This window comes from Chelonia mydas, chromosome 4 (assembly GCF_015237465.2).
Source record: "Chelonia mydas isolate rCheMyd1 chromosome 4, rCheMyd1.pri.v2, whole genome shotgun sequence".
NCBI lineage: Eukaryota > Metazoa > Chordata > Testudines > Cheloniidae > Chelonia > Chelonia mydas.
Window position 1 is genome coordinate 3904757 of NC_057852.1, and position 17731 is coordinate 3922487.

The following is a 17731-nucleotide window of genomic DNA, read 5'->3' on the forward strand; positions in this document are numbered from 1 at the left end:
CCCATGTCACCTCACCACTCTCTTCACTCTCTCTAGTCCTCTATTTCCCTCACACTTCTCCCTTGCCTTTTGCTCCCACTATTCAGAGTAACACTCCACAATGATTCTGACAGTATTAACAGTATTTTCCGCTGGAAGAGATACACACAGGGTTATTATCTTTAATGCTAAAAACAAACATCTCTTCAAAGAATTTTTCACAAAACCAGTGATTTGAACCTTTTCGCTGTAGCTTACGTTACAAGTTACTCTTGCTCTGCACGAGCAGATTATTCATAGATTCCTGTATAAACACAGGCACACACCTTTCCCAAAATAATTCTTAGAGCAGATCCTTTTAGAAAAAACACCCAGTCTCAAATGCAATTCCACTCATACTGTTGCCAATGGCACGCATGTTGAAGACATGTGGTTCTAATCACACTAAGCCTACTGAATTGTACCCTAACAATGTAAATTAACACCACTAGAACTACAAATCATCAAGTTTTTAAACCAAACAGACAATACAAGATTCTGATACACCTGGTAAAAGATGGAAGAGATCACTACAGACATGCAAACTAGATACAATTAACTTGGGTTTGAATAGAGACTGGGAGTGGCTGGGTCATTACACATATTGAATCTATTTCCCCATGTTAAGTATCCTCACACCTTCTTGACAACTGTCTAAATGGGCCATCTTGATTATCACTACAAAAGTTTTTTTCTCCTGCTGATAATAGCTCATCTAATTAGCCTCTCACAATTAGTATGCGCAAAAAGAAAAGGAGGACTTGTGGCACCTTAGAGACTAAAAAGAAAAGGAGTACTTGTGGCACCTTAGAGACTAACAAATTTATTTGAGCATAAGCTTTCATGAGCGAAAGCTTATGCTCAAATAAATTTGTTAGTCTCTAAGGTACCACAAGTCCTCCTTTTCTTTTTGCAGATACAGACTAACACGACTGCTACTGTGAAACCTGACAATTTGTATGGTAACTTCCAGTGTGTGTGTGTGTGTGTCTCTCTCTCTCTCTCACTATATGTTCCATTCTATGCATCTGATGAAGTGGGCTGTAGCTCACGAAAGCTTATGCTCAAATAAATTTGTTAGTCTCTAAGGTGCCACAAGTCCTCCTTTTCTTTTTGCAGATACAGACTAACACGACTGCTACTGTGAAACCTGACAATTTGTATGGTAACTTCCAGTGTGTGTGTGTGTGTGTGTGTGTGTGTGTGTGTGTGTGTGTGTGTGTGTGTGTGTGTGTGTGTGTGTGTGTGTGTGTGTGTGTGTGTGTGTGTGTGTGTGTCTCTCTCTCTCTCTCTCTCTCACACTATATGTTCCATTCTATGCATCTGATGAAGTGGGCTGTAGCTCACGAAAGCTTATGCTCAAATAAATTTGTTAGTCTCTAAGGTGCCACAAGTCCTCCTTTTCTTTTTGCGGATACAGACTAACATGGCTGCTACTCTGAAACAAGTACTCCTGTTCTTCTTACTACAGAACAGTGTCTCCAGACAGTTCACAAGACTCATTAGCAGAGATGATGAAACACAGCAGAAACAAGTCTTAATATGAATGCAGTCAATCTAATCCATAAAGCAAAAATCTACACGAGCTTTACATCAACAAAATAAACTCAGAAAGGTGGTTGTTAATTAACATTTATGTAACAGAAAACAAAGACCAATTCAAAGCAGTGCATCCCTTTTACAGGTCACTTCCTGCACAAACAAAATTTCCGCAAGTCTAAAAAGTAATGAAATAAAGGCACAGAATTCTGTTTTGCTTCACTAGCCAAACTGAAAGATCCATTCAACTGAACACAGTATTACACTATCGTCACAGAGCTGGGGAATCATCATAAGGGCCTACAGCAAGAGATGACTGTCTACAAGGAATGTCATATCCTGCCACGCTGGCCCAAAGACCACCAGCTGACAAGATTAAGGGAAACTTTGCTGAATTAATAAACCCATTTTATATTGTTTACCCATGATTCTTTAAAGTATAATAATTGTAAGCTTTCCTTATTGTTTAAAAACTTTTTTTCCTAACTGTAATTTATAATACTGTATAGTCCCTTCCTTGACAATTTGCTTTCATCACACGCAGAAATGTGGACTACTTACTGAAGTGTTATTTGTGAATTGGGGCTACCCAAACATTTTAAGAAAAGGGGTGGGAGGGAGGAAAGGGAAATAAGGGTTTTACAGCATTTATTTTTAGAAATTAATTTTAAAAAATCAAGCGTTATTTGCATTAAAAAGGCACAGACTCTGCGCCAACATGTCCATTCCATGCTAGGCGTGTGCACACCCACGTGCATAGCAGCAGGAGGTTTTTCCCTTAGCAATATCCGTAGGGCTGGCTCTGGCACCCTTTGGAGTCCCACACTCATGTGTCAGTATATGGGGTGGCATCAGCCCCACACCCTCTCGGTTTCTTCTTGCTCCAACAGCAGGGATGGAGGGCAGGTCAAACAACAGATAACTAACTATTCAACTATTTACAGGAAACAACTCAGAGTCCAGAAACAACACTAAGGCCACTTGCAAGAGCAAGGAGTGTTTCAGCCACCATCACTGGTGGTAAGAGGGAACTGAGGGGGAGCGGGGGTCAGCAGCGCCCCATATAGCAGTGCATGAGCGCGGGACTCCAGAGGGCTCCAAAGCTGGCCCTACCAATACGGCTAAGGGGAAAAACCTCCGGCCACCGTGCACATGAGTGCGCACACACCTAGCATTGGATGGACATAGACATGCACTCAGAGAAGAAAAAAACAATACAGTAGAACAATGGTGGGGCAACCTGCAGCCCATCAGGGTAATCCACTGGTGGGCCGTGAGACCATTTGTTTACATTGACTGTCCGCAGGCACAGCCGCCTGCAGCTCCCAGTGTCTGCTGTTCGCCGTTCCTGGCCAATGGAAGCTGCGGGAAGTGGCAGCCAGCACGTCCCTGTAGCCCGCGCCACTTCCCGCAGCTCCCATTGGCCAGGAACGGTGAACCGCGGACACTGGGAGCTGCGGACAGCCATACCTGCGGACGGTCAATGTAAACAAACTGTCCCGCAGCCCGCCAACGGATTACCCTGACAGGCTGCAGGTTGCTACAAAGACCAGAGTTACGAACCGAGCAGTCAACCACGCACCTCATTTGGAACTGGAAGTATACAGTCAGCAGCAGCAGAGTCAAATAAAAAAAAGCACACAGTACTGTAGTGTGTTAAATATAAACTACTAAAAAAATAAAGGGAAAGTTTAAAAAAGGTAATGAAAAGGTAAGGAAACTGTTTCTATGCTTATTTCATTCAAATTAAGATGGTTAAAAAAAGCATTTTTCTTCTGCATAGGAAAGTTTCAAAGCTTGTATTAAGTCAATGATCAGTTGTAAACATTTGACAGAACAGCCATAACGTTTTATTCAGAGTTACGAACATTTCAGAGCTACAAACAACCACCATTCCCAAAGTGTTCGTAACCCTGAAGTTCTACTGTATCAAGGAATCCATGAAGTGCTTGGTACAGTAACTTTAACCCAGGGGTCGCTTTCTAAAAAGTATCAGTATTTTTACAAATAACTTGTACATTTCTGCCAACACGTGCAGCAAGTTCATCTGCATTTTCCATTCCCTGTGGTGTAAGCTCAACAGAGACACCTTTAACATGGATAATCTGGGCCTCAACCCTGAAAAGAGGTAGCAACCAGTAGTTCTTCCTCCCAGCGACTTTTAGTGCCAGCTGGCAGCATGAATACTGATTTTTTTTTAACTGAACAAAATCTGATTTAAATCAAAAATCCAATTTTCTAATTTAAACACAGGTTTACTTTTTTGAAATAAATTTATTTCAGATTTGAAATTATGACAATCTATACTAATGCCTACATTTATTGTAACCTATTAAAATAATTTAAAATAAATATAAAAATAATATTAATGTTTGCTGTCCCGTTTCAAAGGAAGTCAGACCACTGAACTGGTGGAAGTCTTGGGCTAAGCACCTGGAACCAGAGCTTGCTGAAGGGCTACACCAGCTTTTGACAGCAGTAGCCTCTTCTGTGGCTGCAGAGAGAGTATTTGCTTCATTTCTGTTTATTCAGCTAGTTCATTCAAAGTTAAGAAACCAATCTGGAGTTGAAAAAGCAGGAAATCTGAATAAACTATAGGACGATAAATTCTACTAGCTCTAAAATCTTGAAGGACATGGGGATCAGAAACAATTAGTTCAATTCATTAGCTACAGATATTTTCCTTGCTTAATAAATCAACTAGTTTTAAATGCAAAATATATGTTTTGATCAAGTTTTTTTCCTAGAGAGTGTGAAAGCGCGCGCGAGCGAGAGCGAGCGTGAGAGCAAGCACACTTTGGAGTAATTTTAACAAAAAAATAAAATGCTAGTTGTGTATTTTTAGTGGAATTTTATTTTCCATCCAAATAGGGCTTCATAAATTATAAATAAAAAAATTAATCTAGTAAATAAGAAATGCATTGTTCACCATTTTCTAACGTAAAAATATAAACATGAAGATGAATCATAGTAAGTTAAGCTATTTAATTGCTTAAAATAAATGTAGATCTAGCATATCCTCCTGATCAGCAAAAAGAACCACCCTGTAGCGTAAAGTTTATATTTAGTTGCAAATAACATGTTTTAATGGTAACCAAGGAGAATCAACCTTTCTTTAAAAAAAAACTAAAATGTACAAGTGCAAAGCATGATTAAAATCAATTATCTAAATCAAGCTTTTCTGTTTGCTGATTTAAATCGAGCCACCCTGCGAAAGCTGGGGACCTAACTGATCTCTGCATTTCTGACAATCTCTCCCATAGAATATGTGGGCTTTCCCAATTTTCTCCTCTTTGTAATATTTCATTTAGATTTATTAAATATAGAACAAAAATACATCATCCATCCCAGGTGCTGGGCATCCTCAACGAAACGTGAAATTCATAGTATGTATGTACAGTTTGTGGTGGGCATTTTGGCTTTTTTCCTGTAGATATGATTGAAGTCTTTGGGGAAAACAGAGTAGTTTGTATCCCATTATTTATAGCAAACTACATTATCCAAACCCAACATTCAACAGTAGGGAAAACCTGGACACATTTAACAGCCAGCGCTAGAGTTTTACAGTTTACTTACATTTTACAGCTAATCTTCTATCCTCTTAACCCAACTCAACAGAACTGATTCAGCTTGATCCGTGACTTTCCACAGTCTAACCCTCAAACACCCAGTGGTTATATAAAAGTAAGCCTTGCCCCACAGATTTAGATGAGATTGACCTCTTGCTCCATTAAGACAAATAACATCCTTTAGAAGAATGCAAGTCTAGGACAAAACAGCTACAGCAGCTATCTTCAAAATAAGGCAAGAAAAAAGCCCACTGCAGGCTATGTAAATGCTGCCACATGCTAGACTCAAGCTCTATTACAGGAGATGTTGCTGCACAGCAACTGGGTCTATGAAAAACAGCAGCCTAGAATTTAATAATAAATAAAGGAGAGCATGTTGACACCCGATATTGGGGTTTCGTTCAGAAGCAACTCCAATTTTCAAAGTGAACTTCAACATGAGTCACCTGGTGCTAAATCTTCAGAAGAGCTCAGCTTCCAGCAGCTCCCACTGCAAATGACAGAGTTCTCCCCTTCACCCACCTGAGAACAGCAGGAGCTCCTAGCCACTGAGCATCTTGGAAAACATGGGTCTGATCCAGCCTGGCAATTCCAGATGACTTCAGGTGGCAGTGAACTCACATCGTGCGTGAAAAAGTATTTCCTTTTTGTCAGTTTTGAATTTCCCAAATTTCATGGCACGTCCCCTTTTAATTTTAATTTCATGGCACGTCCCCTTGTTCTTGTGATCAGAGACACGAAGACCAAAAGTTCCTGATCTATCTTTTCTAGAAGACATTTCATTATTGTAGGTACATTTATCCTGTCCCCTTCTCATTCATTTACTGTCTAAGAACAATCCCAGTCTTTTCAATCTCTCTTCATGGGAAAGTTTTTCCAGGCCCTTATTCATTCTCACCCCTCTTCTCTGAGCTCTTCCAGTTCTATAATAGCCTTTTCAAGATGAGGTGACCAATACTGCACACAGTATCCCAAAGAAGCTTCTGCTTACCTTTGGCCATGATCAAAGTTGACCATTTCATCCTGTTCTTTGCTTTCTGTATCCTAGCTAGGTTTTTTTCCCCTCCATGAAAATTTGGCCACATCTGTCCCACCACTACCGTGTTTGACCAGTTCTCTGCACCTGATATAACTGCCAATCTGAGACAGTCTTGGGCTGTATTAATGTGGACTTGAAACGTCAGCTTAATATGCAAAAACACAGACTGCTTTCCAGTAGTGAAACTTAGAGAGTCCCCATAAGCTCCTCCATGCCACTTAAACCCTCATTAAGGGTTTGGAAACCCACCCCCAAAATATGTAGAAGTATCCTACATAAACTGCAGCTTGGATGAATGCCAGCTGGCTGAGATTCAACCAAGACCAGCACAAGACTTCCCCACTTTGAGAACAACGGAACAAAACCAAATCAGAAATAAGATATTAAATCAGACATTCTCACAAATACACTCCAAAAGCAAACAGATCATTTTAATTCTTTGATGTCTGACAAAGCTTAGCAAAGTAACCCCCCCAAATGACAAAAACTAAGGCTTGGTCTCCACTACAGCTTACTTTGGTATAATCCATACCCCTGAGAGACGTAAGTTACACCAGCCTAAGCACCGATGTGGACAGCGCTATGTCAGCAGGAGAGCTTCTCCGACCAACATAGCTACCGCCTCCCATGGAGGTGGAGTTTATGCCGAGGGGAGAGCTCTCTCCCACTGCACAGAGGGTCTTCACCAGACACACTACAGCAATGCAGCTGACTTTGATAAGTCAACTTTTAAGAAAACAATACTTGAATTTTGTCGACAGCATATCATTTCACACAATCAGAAGAAAAAGAACACACACATTACAACCTCTGTAGTAAAACGCAGAGACCAACTTCTTTAAAAAAAGTAGAAGCTTTGAGTCAATGGGCCCTGCCAGGTGCATAACTTTTTGAAAATCAAATAACCCTGGATCCTGGCTTTGGGCAATTTTGAAAATCTGGACATAGTGTTTTCTTGGGTGTCCAAAATTACATTTTAACCTACAGAGTGTAGAATACTCTTTTGCCTTGTAATAATTCTTAACTGAACAAAAAGCTGCCATATCTCTCAGTCTTTCCGGTTCATAGGATACAAATTTCAAATATTTTTAATCTATTTCAAACTAAAGACTGATCCTGTTAAAGTTTTCCAAGTAGAAGAAAGTATTTCAGTTACAATATCTAATCTTCTTAGAGTTGCAACAGATTCTATGAACATACAGGAGCCATTCCAAGCAACCTTTTAACTAGTCAAAGCATTCACACAAAAGAGTAACACACACAATTTATCAGTATTACTGATGCGAGTTTCTTGCGTACACATACGGATTCCAACTGAGATTTCAATTAATGCACTCTTTCACACAGCTACAAAAGAAAAAGAAGTCAGGGGAAAAATCAGAGTGCAACAATTTCAGGAGACTAAACACAAAGAGGAAAAGGGATTTTTTAGGTCTGAGTGGGGGTTTTGTTATGCCTCCCACTCAGGTTGATGGAGAGTACTCAACACCTGTTGCCAATATTGAGAGAGAGAGAGAGAGGTCTTCCTTTGTACTTGATTTTTAGATGCATTTAGTTCACCTGATAAGTGCTGGAAGCGGAGTTCTCCATTTATCAACACCACAGTTACAGCCCAGGAATTATCACTGCTGGCCCAAGCAGGGACCAGGATGGATCATGGGGGAGGGTTAGCGAACATCCACCAGACCGAGATGCAGGCACATGCAGTGCTTACGGCTGTTATTTGTGCATTTTACTTATGTTTTTTGCAGTTAATTTTTTTGCTTTGCTTTTAATTAATTCAATTTAGTGTAAACACCAGATTGGTCAGCAGTCAAGGAAAACTGTATTGTGTGTCCACACAAGTCCAGGTATGCACCTCATATTTAAATAGCTATCAACGGCTCACAGAAATGGAAGCTCACGCTCTCCCTTCAGTCACTTACATAACTTAATACACTGAGTCAGAGACGTAAGTGACTGTGCCAGGACATAGGCTGGGACACAACGAGCAGCTCTCTGCTTTGAAGAGCTTAAGAAATGTTTAAATTGTCCACATTATACCACATGAGCTGAAGCAGCAGCCCCACTATCCTCAGTTTAAGTACTATTCCACCTCCTTTCCAATTAAAAATCTTTGTAAATAAAATATATTGCAAAGTGCTTTCATTATTGGGGGAAGGGGGAAGAGAGCAAGAAATCTCAGAGCATTGCTTAAGGTCGAGAGTTTACTTTGATTTTATGCCAGCATATGCACGATTGCTAATGCATCCTTTTCTGGTTCTCTTTGAGGCTGCAGTAGCAAAGGTGGCAACAGTTCTATGAAGTGAGATAGCAGCATCTGCATACGTACTAAATGGAACAGAATCTAAACCAGAGGCCATCTGAAAATTTCCGTTACCTAGATATGTACTATTGTGATAACTATCACCTCTTTCAAACACTGGTTTTAAAGCAGAGGTGGGCAAACTATGACCCACGGGACCGTCCTGCCCGGCCCCTGAGCTCCCAGCAAGGGAGGCTGGCCCCCAGCCCCTCCCCCGCTGTTCCCCTCTCCCGCAGTCACGCCGCTGCGCGGGCATCGTTCTGACCCACCGCTCCTGTCGGGCAGCCTGGCAGCGTGGCTGGCTCCAGCATGGCAAGGGGGTGGGGAGCGGGCGGGTTGGATAAGGGGCAGTCGGGTCCCAAGGGGCAGTCAGGGGACAGGGAGCAGGGGGAGTTGGATAGGGTCCCAGGGAGCAGTTGGGGCAGGGGTGTGGATGGGGTCGTGGCAGTCAGGGGACAGGGAGCGGGGGGGGAGGGAGGGTTGGATAGGGGTGAGGTCCCGGGGGGCAGTTAGGGGCAGGGGGTCGGATGGGTTGGGGGTTCTGAGGGGGGTGGGAAGTGGGAGGGGATGGATAGGGGGCGGGAGCCAGGCTGTTCGGGGAGGCACAGCCTTCCCTGCCCGGCCCTCCATACAGTTGCGCAAGCCCGATGTGGCCCTCAGTCCAAAAAGTTTGCCCACCCCTGTTTTAAAGTTTCACATATATTTTAAAGCATCAATGAAAATTTGTTTTAAAAAATGTTTCGGAGTTATTCTCCAAACAATGGCTCTCAAACCGAGATCTGAGACTCACTTCTAGGTGGTCTGCAGAGCTGCTTAACAAAGATGATGAAGCACCCTTCAGTATTCAGGAAGTGACTATTCCTCCTAGATCTAGACAGGAATTTGAGGTTTTCTGAAGGCTTTTTTTAAACAAAAAAATCAATTAAATAAAAACCTTCTTTGCATTCATAGCTTCCTTTTTTGTTTTTTTGAGTATGTAAATTCAAACACAACTGAGTTACAGAAAGCCCCAAAGTGAAGGGGAAGCAATAAAATGTGAACACAAAAATGCAGAGTAGGGAGCGCAGGCAACTTGGGGGTTAAGCCTTACTCCCTGAAGACCCCACCTTGAGGGACAAAAATAGACCATACAGCTAGAAAAGGGGGGACAAAGGGAAATACGACCATGCAGCAGCCGCACATCTCAAATTAAGTTTACTTTGATCCTGTTTCGTTCAGACCATACTAATGTTCCCTCATGTAACCACGTACTGTAGTTGTAGGGAAGGGATGGAATTAGGCTGGGAAGAGAATTACCCCCAAAAAGTTACCCAAAAACCAAACAGCTTTGAAAACCAGTGCTCTGGAAGAATGAGTGATACTGAAATCATGTAAAGGCTGCTAAAGCCAAGCTGAATCACACCTTACCTGGAAAAGCGTATGGGTTTGGCGATCCTCTTTTAAGGCACTTGGAACAGAGGACGTGCACAGTGTAGTACAGACCTGGCCATTCTTGAAGCAGTACATTCAGTTCTTCCACTAAGGGGGTAATAGCTTGCCAGGCTGTCCATATATTTGGTAGAGATGCGTGACTAGCAATAGACAGAGTATCTGGCTGCTGAGTGCTCCTAGCAGGCCTGTAACTCACCACCACAGGTACCTTCCCCCTGTAGGCATAAATCTGGTATTTGCCATCGGACCGCTGAACCACATGGCTGTTAATCTGGACACTGTAGCGTGCAAATAACCCAGATGGGAAAATGAAGGGGAAGGTGTATTCAATCTGCAACTGTTCAATGACAAGAGACTGTCCGCTCAGGTTGGTACCATTAATCCATGCCTCTGCATGGGGCACCTCGTTCTTCACATAGCAGGGGAACTTGTACCAGGCAGTGGCTCCATTCAGGGGTTTGCATTTGGGCTTATTGATGCAGTAGCAGAGCCCCATTTTCTCCAGCAGCTCCAGGATAAGCTGCAGGTCCTCCCGGCTCTGGATATGGGGTTTGAGAAGTAGGCGGATAACATGGGCAGGAAGAAGCCCATGCAGCAGGAACCCTTCCACGTAGTGGTGGAGCTGGGTGGTTCTCAGTTCATCTATATGGGTGTCACTGAGCAGTTTCTGGAGCAGCACCGTGGTGTCCTGCTGGCAGAAGACATTGAGGATGTCAATGAGCCCAGGCAGATTGTGGAATACGTACTCCCGCAGAGTCAAATGCTCCTCGAAGTACAGGAGCTTGCCACTTTCATGCAGATAGGACAGGGCGCTCTGGAGTCGGTCCTCGGTCAGGCCCGCCTGCAAGCCCAGCCGTGCCGAATCCCACCAGCTGAGCCACAGTTGCTGAGCCTGCGGCTGGAAGTGCAGCTCTTCCAGCACCTGCCAGGACTTGGGTAGCACCCGGTGCAGGTTTGGGAAGATGTCCCGGTGCTCAGCTACTGACAGAAGCTTGTCCCGCAGGCGGCGCACCTGGTAGTGGTCCTGGCAGCTAATGGGCAGTACCGGCGAGAGGATCTGCAGCCGGTGGTTGAGCAGATACTGGAACTGGGCCTTCTTGCGCCGCAGGTTCTTGTCTGAAACCCCATAGAAGGCAGTGTGGGGGCTGGAGCAACGCAGGTCAAAGTCCTGTCCCAGGGCATTGTCCACCTGCTGGGCCAAGCTCTGGAGTCCCTCGGCATCCCGCTTCTCCTGAAGGGCAATTTGGTGGTGGATGTCCAGGCACTTCTCCTCCAGTTCCCGCTCAGCACACAGGTCAGCATGCGTGCCCACCATGCACACTACAGCATGGGGCACTTTGGCACCTAGCCAGTGCAGGAAGTAGCCCACTGCAGAGTAGAAGCAATGTGGGGTGTAGGCACTCAGGTTCACCACCAGCACATACAAGGCTCCCGGCGAAAGGAAGAAGGATTGGATCACGTCGTAGCTAGGGTCACCTGCCAGCTCATACACAATGAAGGTCAGACCCCTCTCTGCATCTGCCGTCCAGTCCGTCACCTCGATACCCTGTCTGGTGCCGGTCAGGCCTGCTACCAATGGCGTTAGGGGGGCATCTCGCTCCAGCAGCATGGGGAAGTGTCCTATCTGGGCTTCCCCATTAACTTTTGGGGATGGAGACAGGTAGATGTCCTGGTGCTCTAACTTGATTTTCCCAGCAACTTTAAGGGACGGGGACAGCAATGGGTCCTGCTGCTCAATGGAGGTATGTCCTACCGAGGAGCCTTTTGAAGTCGAAGCATCTCGGGGCTCAGTGATGGGGCTGTGTCCTAGCTGTATTTTCCCACCACCTTCAGGAGTCAGGCCCAGAGCGATGTCTTGTTGCTGCTGGGTTCTCCCACCATCTTTGCCAGCTGCAGCCAGGGGAGAGTCTCTCTGCCTCTCCTCCTCCATCAGGCACCTTCTCAGCAAGGTCTTGCCAGCATCCTTCAGGCCCATGAGGACCAGCTTGAGCCGGGGCTTGAGAGCAGGCTGGGAGTGGGCCAACTCCTGCTGGTAAGCAGCAATGTAGGGGATGCCCTTCATGCAAACCTCGTAAGGGGGCTGAATGAGCGGGTTGTCCTTGATCTTCCAGAGGGTGACCCGGGAGAGCTGCCCAAAGCCCTCGGGCAGGATGGCGATCTGGTTGCCCTGCAGCACGAGTTCCTCCAGGCTGTGGAGCTGCACAATGGAGTCGGGCAGGTAGCGGATCCGGTTGTTGTCCAACCAGAGGGTGCGGAGCTGGTGCAGCTGGCAGAGGCGGGCAGGCAGCAAGGGCAGCTGGTTGCGGCTCAGGTAGAGCTCCTCCAGGCTGGGCAGGGCGAGCACGGCCTCGGGGAACTCACCCAGCAGGTTGGAGGAGAGGTTCAGCATCTTGAGGCGCTGCAGGCGGCCGAAGCCGGGGGGCAGGACCCGCAGCTGGTTCCCATCCAGCATGAGGCTCTCCAGGGCGCCCAGCTGGCACAGCCCCTCGGGCAGCGCGCCCAGCCCCGTGCCGCTCAGCCACAGGATCTTGAGGCAGCGCAAGGCGGCGATGCCCTCGGGCAGCACGCGCAGCTGCCGGTTACCGGAGCAGTCCAGCTCCTCCAGCGCGCCCAGCTCCAGCAGCGGCGCCGGGAAGGCGGGCAGCTGGTTGTGGTCCACGTCCAGCGAGCGCAGCCGCGGCAGGCGGCCCAGCGCCTCGGGCAGGCGGCGCAGGCGGTTGAAGCTCAGGTCCAGCTCCTCCAGCCGCCGCAGCGCGCCCAGCCGCCCGGGCAGCGCCGCGCCGTCCGCGCCCAGCTGGTTGTGGCTCAGGCTCAGCTTGCGCAGCTCCCGCAGCGGCGCCAGCGCCTCGCCGTCCCCCAGGCCGCCCAGCCGGTTGTGGCTGAGGTCGAGCTCGGCCAGGCGGCCCAGGTGGCGCAGCGCGGCGGGGAGCCGGGACAGGCGGTTCCTGCGCAGGCTGAGGACGCGCAGGCCGCCCAGCGCGGCGCCCAGCCCCTCGGGCAGCTCCTCCAGGCCGCGCCCGCTCAGGCTCAGCGCCGCCGGCTCGCCCGGCCCGGCGGGCAGCGGCGGGCGGCGCGGCGCGGGCGGCCCGGCGGGCTCCGGCTCCTCGCGGGGGCCGAGGCTCAGCTGCCGCAGGTTGCTCCGCAGCTTCCGTGCGCGCAGGGCGGCGTCTCGCCACCGCCGGGCCGCCGCGGGGGGCTCGGGCTCGGCCATGGCCCGCCGGGGCGGGAGTGCGGCTGCCCTACCGGCCGGGCCTGGCCGCGGAGCGCTCGGCGCAGCCCCCTCTCGCCGCCGGGCCGGGCCCTCCCCAGCCCGCCGGCGCCTCGGCAGCCGCCAGCCCCATGCTCCGCGCCCGGCCGGCTCCGGGAGAGGGGCGCGCCGCGCCGCGCTGCGCCGCCCCGCCGGGGGAGGGGCCCAGGCCGGCCCGCCCCCTGCCGGAGGCGGGACACGGGCCGGGCCCCAATCGCCGCCCCCGTCCCCCGGCGCCGGGAGCTGCGCCCCTCCCGCCTCCTTCACCCCAGCCCGGGCTCAGCCTCCCGCACCCCGGCCGCCCCGCGCCCCAGCTGCTCGGGATCCGGCGCACCGCCCCCTTCCCGGGCTGAGGAGCCTGCCTGCAAAGCAGCGCCGCCGCCTGCGGTCTCCTCAGCGAGCGCCTCGGCCGGGGGGCGCCAGGCTGTTGGGCTCACGGCGCAGCCTTGGTCCCCTGGACTTAGGCAGTGTCAGGGAGCCCCCCGGCGGTGCTCGGGAACTGCGCTGAATGAGGCCGGTCAGGGCTCTGGTTGAGCGAGCCTCCCGGCGCCTGTCCGGCTTCGGCCCTCCCGGGTCTGAGCTCAGCGCCTTCAGCATCCCGGTGTCACCGTGCGCTTCCCGCGGCGAGCCCGCCTGGGCTGGGCAGGGCTCCTGAGGAAGCCAGTGCGCCCTGCGCCCCAATTCCGCAGTCAGCCATGGCTCTCAGCCAGCGAGTAAAACCGAAGGTTTATTAGTCCACAGGAGCACACCATAGCACAGAAATCAGTGATTTTCAGCCAAGTCCATCTTAGGAGAACCCCAGACACCCTGGACTCCCCTCTCCTTCAGCCCCGCATGGCAGACTGCCCTGGACCCTGCTGCCTGGGCTCTGACATGCCCATTGCTCCTCCTCCGGTCTTTGTCCTACTTCCCAGGCAAGGTGTCACCTGGTCGCATCCCCCTCCTGGTTCTCAGGTTAGGAAGGGCACCAGCCATAGCTTACCTGCAGACAGCCGGAGCAGTCTCACCTGCCCTGAGGGCCCCAACAATAGTCACACACCCAATTCCCATCACCTAGGCTTTGGTGCAGCACACAGGGAAACTGGGGTACACACAGTGTTCATACAGGACAGTAAGATTCACATGCAACATAACAAGGGGGAAAATCCCACTTTGTCACACAGGGGTTGTAGAATCAGGCTGTCACTTTCTCTGCACCCCAACTGCTGGGGGTGGGGGAGTGACTTTTGCCATATATATATAATGATGGGGTCTAAATTAGCTGTTACCACTCAAGAAAGAGATCTGAGAGTCATTGTGGATAGTTCTCTGAAAATATCCACTCAATGTGCAGCAGCAGCCAAAAAAGCAAACAGAACGTTGGGAATCATTAAGAAAGGGATAGACAATAAGACAGAAAATATCCTATTGCCTCTATATAAATCCATGGTACCTCCACATCTTGAATACTGCGTGCAGATGTGGTCGCCCCATCTCAAGAAAGATATACTGGAGTTGGAAAATGTTCAGAAAAAGGCAACAAAAAATGGTTAGGGATATAGAATGGCTTCCGTATGAGGAGAGATTAATAAGACTGGGACTTTTCAGCTTGGAAAAGAGACGACTAAGGGGGGATATGACAGAGGTCTATAAAATCATGACTGGTGTGGAGAAAGTAAATAAGGAAGTGTTATTTACTCCTTTTCATAACACAAGAACTAGGGGTCACCAAATGAAATTAATAGGCAGCAGGTGTAAAACAAACAAAAGGAAGTATTTCTTTACACAACGCACAGTCAACCTGTGGAACCGGTTTCCAGAGGATGTTGTGAAGGCCAAGACTATAACAGGGTTCAAAAAAGAACTAGATAAATTCATGGAGGATAGGTCCATCAAAGGCTATTAGCCAGGGTGGGCAGGGATGGTGTCCCTAGCCTCTGTTTGCCAGAAGCTGGGAATGGGTGACAGGGGATGGATCACTTGATCATTGTCCTGTTCTGTTCATTCCCTCTGGGGCACCTGGCATTGGCCACTATCAGAAGATCGGATACTGGGCTAGAAGGACCTTTGGTCTGACCCAGTGTGGCCATTCTTATGTTCTTATTTGTCAACAGATCTTTGAGCCTTTGTCCGCTGAAACATTAACTGATCAAAATCCCTCTCCAAGGAGAAGCTGGCTTGCGAGTGAGTCCTTGGGACTCTGCTGAACCTGCCCCTATTACTACTTCCTGCGCTCACCCTGCTCTAGCAAGAGGTCACTCCCAGCTGCTGAGCAGAAAGCAGCAGCAGCAGTGCTGGGCGCTCCCTCTCCGGCTGGATGGTCTTGGCAGCTGAGTTTATTTTGTTATCACTGACCAGTTCTATTGGCACCTCTCGGCTGGTAGGGGGCTGGCAAGGGCTTTCTGGCTGTCCTGGTTACACAGGGCAGGGCTGACATTTGGCTGCCCCTCCAGCCCTCCCTTTGGGGTTCTGCTCTCTGGGGGCATGGCCCAGATTCCCTTAGCCTCTATGGGGATGAGCTGTCCTGGGCAAAGTGAACCTGCCTCCCCCAGAGCAGCCATTGCCTGAAGAAAATGCTCCTGTGGAACTCATTCCTCACTGCCAAGAGGGGCAGTTTGGTCTAAGGGAATCTAGGCTGCACCCCCAGGGAGCAGAGCCCTGACGGCAGAGCTAGAGGGGCAGCCCAGCATGGGTGACAGGTACCATAGGCACGGGAAGACGTTGCCTTCCCAAACAGCCTGACGTCCCCCCACCCATGCTCCACCCCCAGGCTCCATCCTGCCTGCTGTTCCCTGGAGCAGGCACGCTGGGGGCCGGGGTGCGCTCTGGGGGCCGCCCCACGCCGCTCATCCTCCCAGCGCTGGGGCCTTGCTGCCTGCCCAGCGCTGGAGCTGGGGTCACTCTGGCCACGACGCCTGCCCGAGGCTGGAGGCACTCTGGCCAAGCTGCTTGCCTGCCTGCCCACTGAGTGCTGGGGCAAGGGAGGCCAGCCGTCCAGGGGTCCAGCCGGGCAGCATGACCTGGGGAGGCTGGGCCACGCTGCCCAGCACTTTGGGGGGCGCTAGCCTGGAGCAGGGGCCAGCAGCCACAGTGCAGGGGGGGCTGGGAGCACTGGGCAGGCGCCAGCGCCTACAGTGGTGGCTGGGCTCCGGTGGGCACAGACGGGGCAGGACCTCAAGTGGAAGGGGCGGGGCTGGGGAGCTAGCCACCTCCCCATGCTAGGGGTTCACCCACCACCCAGGCAGCCCAGTGCCAGGTTAAGAAGTAAGGGGGACCCCAGCCCTGCCCCGTGTAACTAGGACAACCAGAAACCACTTGCCAGTCCCCTCCCAACTAAGAGACACCAACAGAGCCCGTCAGTGATAACAAAATAAACTCAGCTGCCCAGACGATCCAGCCGGAGAGGGAGCGCCCGGCACTGCCACTGCTTTCTGCTCAGCAGCTGGGAGCGGCCTCTCGCCCAGCACAGGTTGATATAGAAAGAGAATTCGCCATTGAATTCTGTGGACATTTTGTTGTGTGACATTTTTGATGCTTTTTGAATGCTTAACTAGCAACATCTAGCGACTTTCCAGGGCTTCTCTGGCAACTTCCTGCCATGTGGAGTTGGCACCACTGATCTGGAAGAATATATAAAATCATTTCTGGGAAAGTTAGGAGCTGTCACACAGATTGATAGAATGGTAAATAGTGAGAAAGACAGATCAGTCATACAGAGAGATCTGGATCATATGGTAAGGTGGGCTAACTGTAAGTTCATAAATCTAAGAACCAAAAGTGTAGGCCATGGAAAGAGGACTGCATTCTGGAAAACAGTGGCTCAGAAGAGGACTTAGGGGTCATGATGGAAAGCAGTTGACCATGAGCTCCCCATGTGGTGCCGTAACTAAGAGAGCAAATGTGATCCTTGGATGAATAAACAGGAGAATATTGAATAGGAACCGCGAGGTGGTATTACCACCATATATGGCATCAGTGCGACCAGTACTCGATACTGTGTCCTGTTCTGGTGCCAACGCTTCCAAGGATGAACTGATTTTTCAACTAGTGTGCTTTAAAATATATTTGTGATTTTCAAGTCAATGCCCGTGTTTTGAAGAGAGAAAAAAAACAAACACGATTTTAGCTTGTGCCTTTAAAATATCAGTAGAGATCTGGCTTAAAACAAAAAAGCCAGGAAATGGAGAGGTTATTTGGCAAAGATAAAAGTGTCCCATACATCAGGTGGTCCAGAGACATCTACACATGATGGGACATCGTCAGTACCAGGTTGAGTAATCGAGAACGCCAGTCAGGGAAATAACCCACTTCCTCCCCTGATGAACCCCACCCATGTAGTTATTCACTACACCAATACTGACTTGGACTCTAAATACATTCAGTGGGTGGCGTACCCGAGACCACTTATCCACTGACGTTTTAAAAACTCCCGCAACCCAATCTGGGTCTATGCTGGTTATGTGCTATGTATGTATCCTGTAATCTTGTAACCAATACTTGTAATCCCTCAAAACTCAAGCCTGACCCCAGATGTACAGTACCTTCCCTCTTAACTTGTGTAAATTTGATTTTAAACATTAGCTTTAATAAACTTTTAAAATCTG

The 17731-nt window shown here is 49.2% G+C and overlaps 1 protein-coding gene across 11 annotated transcripts in view; it reads right to left on the reverse strand.

Annotated features, from left to right (window-relative positions):
* MFHAS1 (multifunctional ROCO family signaling regulator 1) overlaps positions 1-13256 on the reverse strand; it is a 118298-nt gene extending 105042 nt beyond the window's left edge. For 6 of the 11 annotated variants that reach the window (XR_006290331.1, XM_037896532.2, XM_037896529.2 and 3 more), the window contains exon 1: positions 9878-13256. Coding sequence is in view for 7 of the 11 variants with exons in the window: in XM_037896532.2 (XP_037752460.1) it covers positions 9878-13112 (3235 nt within the window). In the remaining 4 variants the exon portion in view is untranslated. The remainder of the gene's footprint in view (positions 1-9877) is intronic. The other 5 variants (XR_006290328.1, XR_006290327.1, XR_006290330.1 and 2 more) reach the window with 2 other exon arrangements.
* Positions 13257-17731: the final 4475 nt, after the last annotated feature.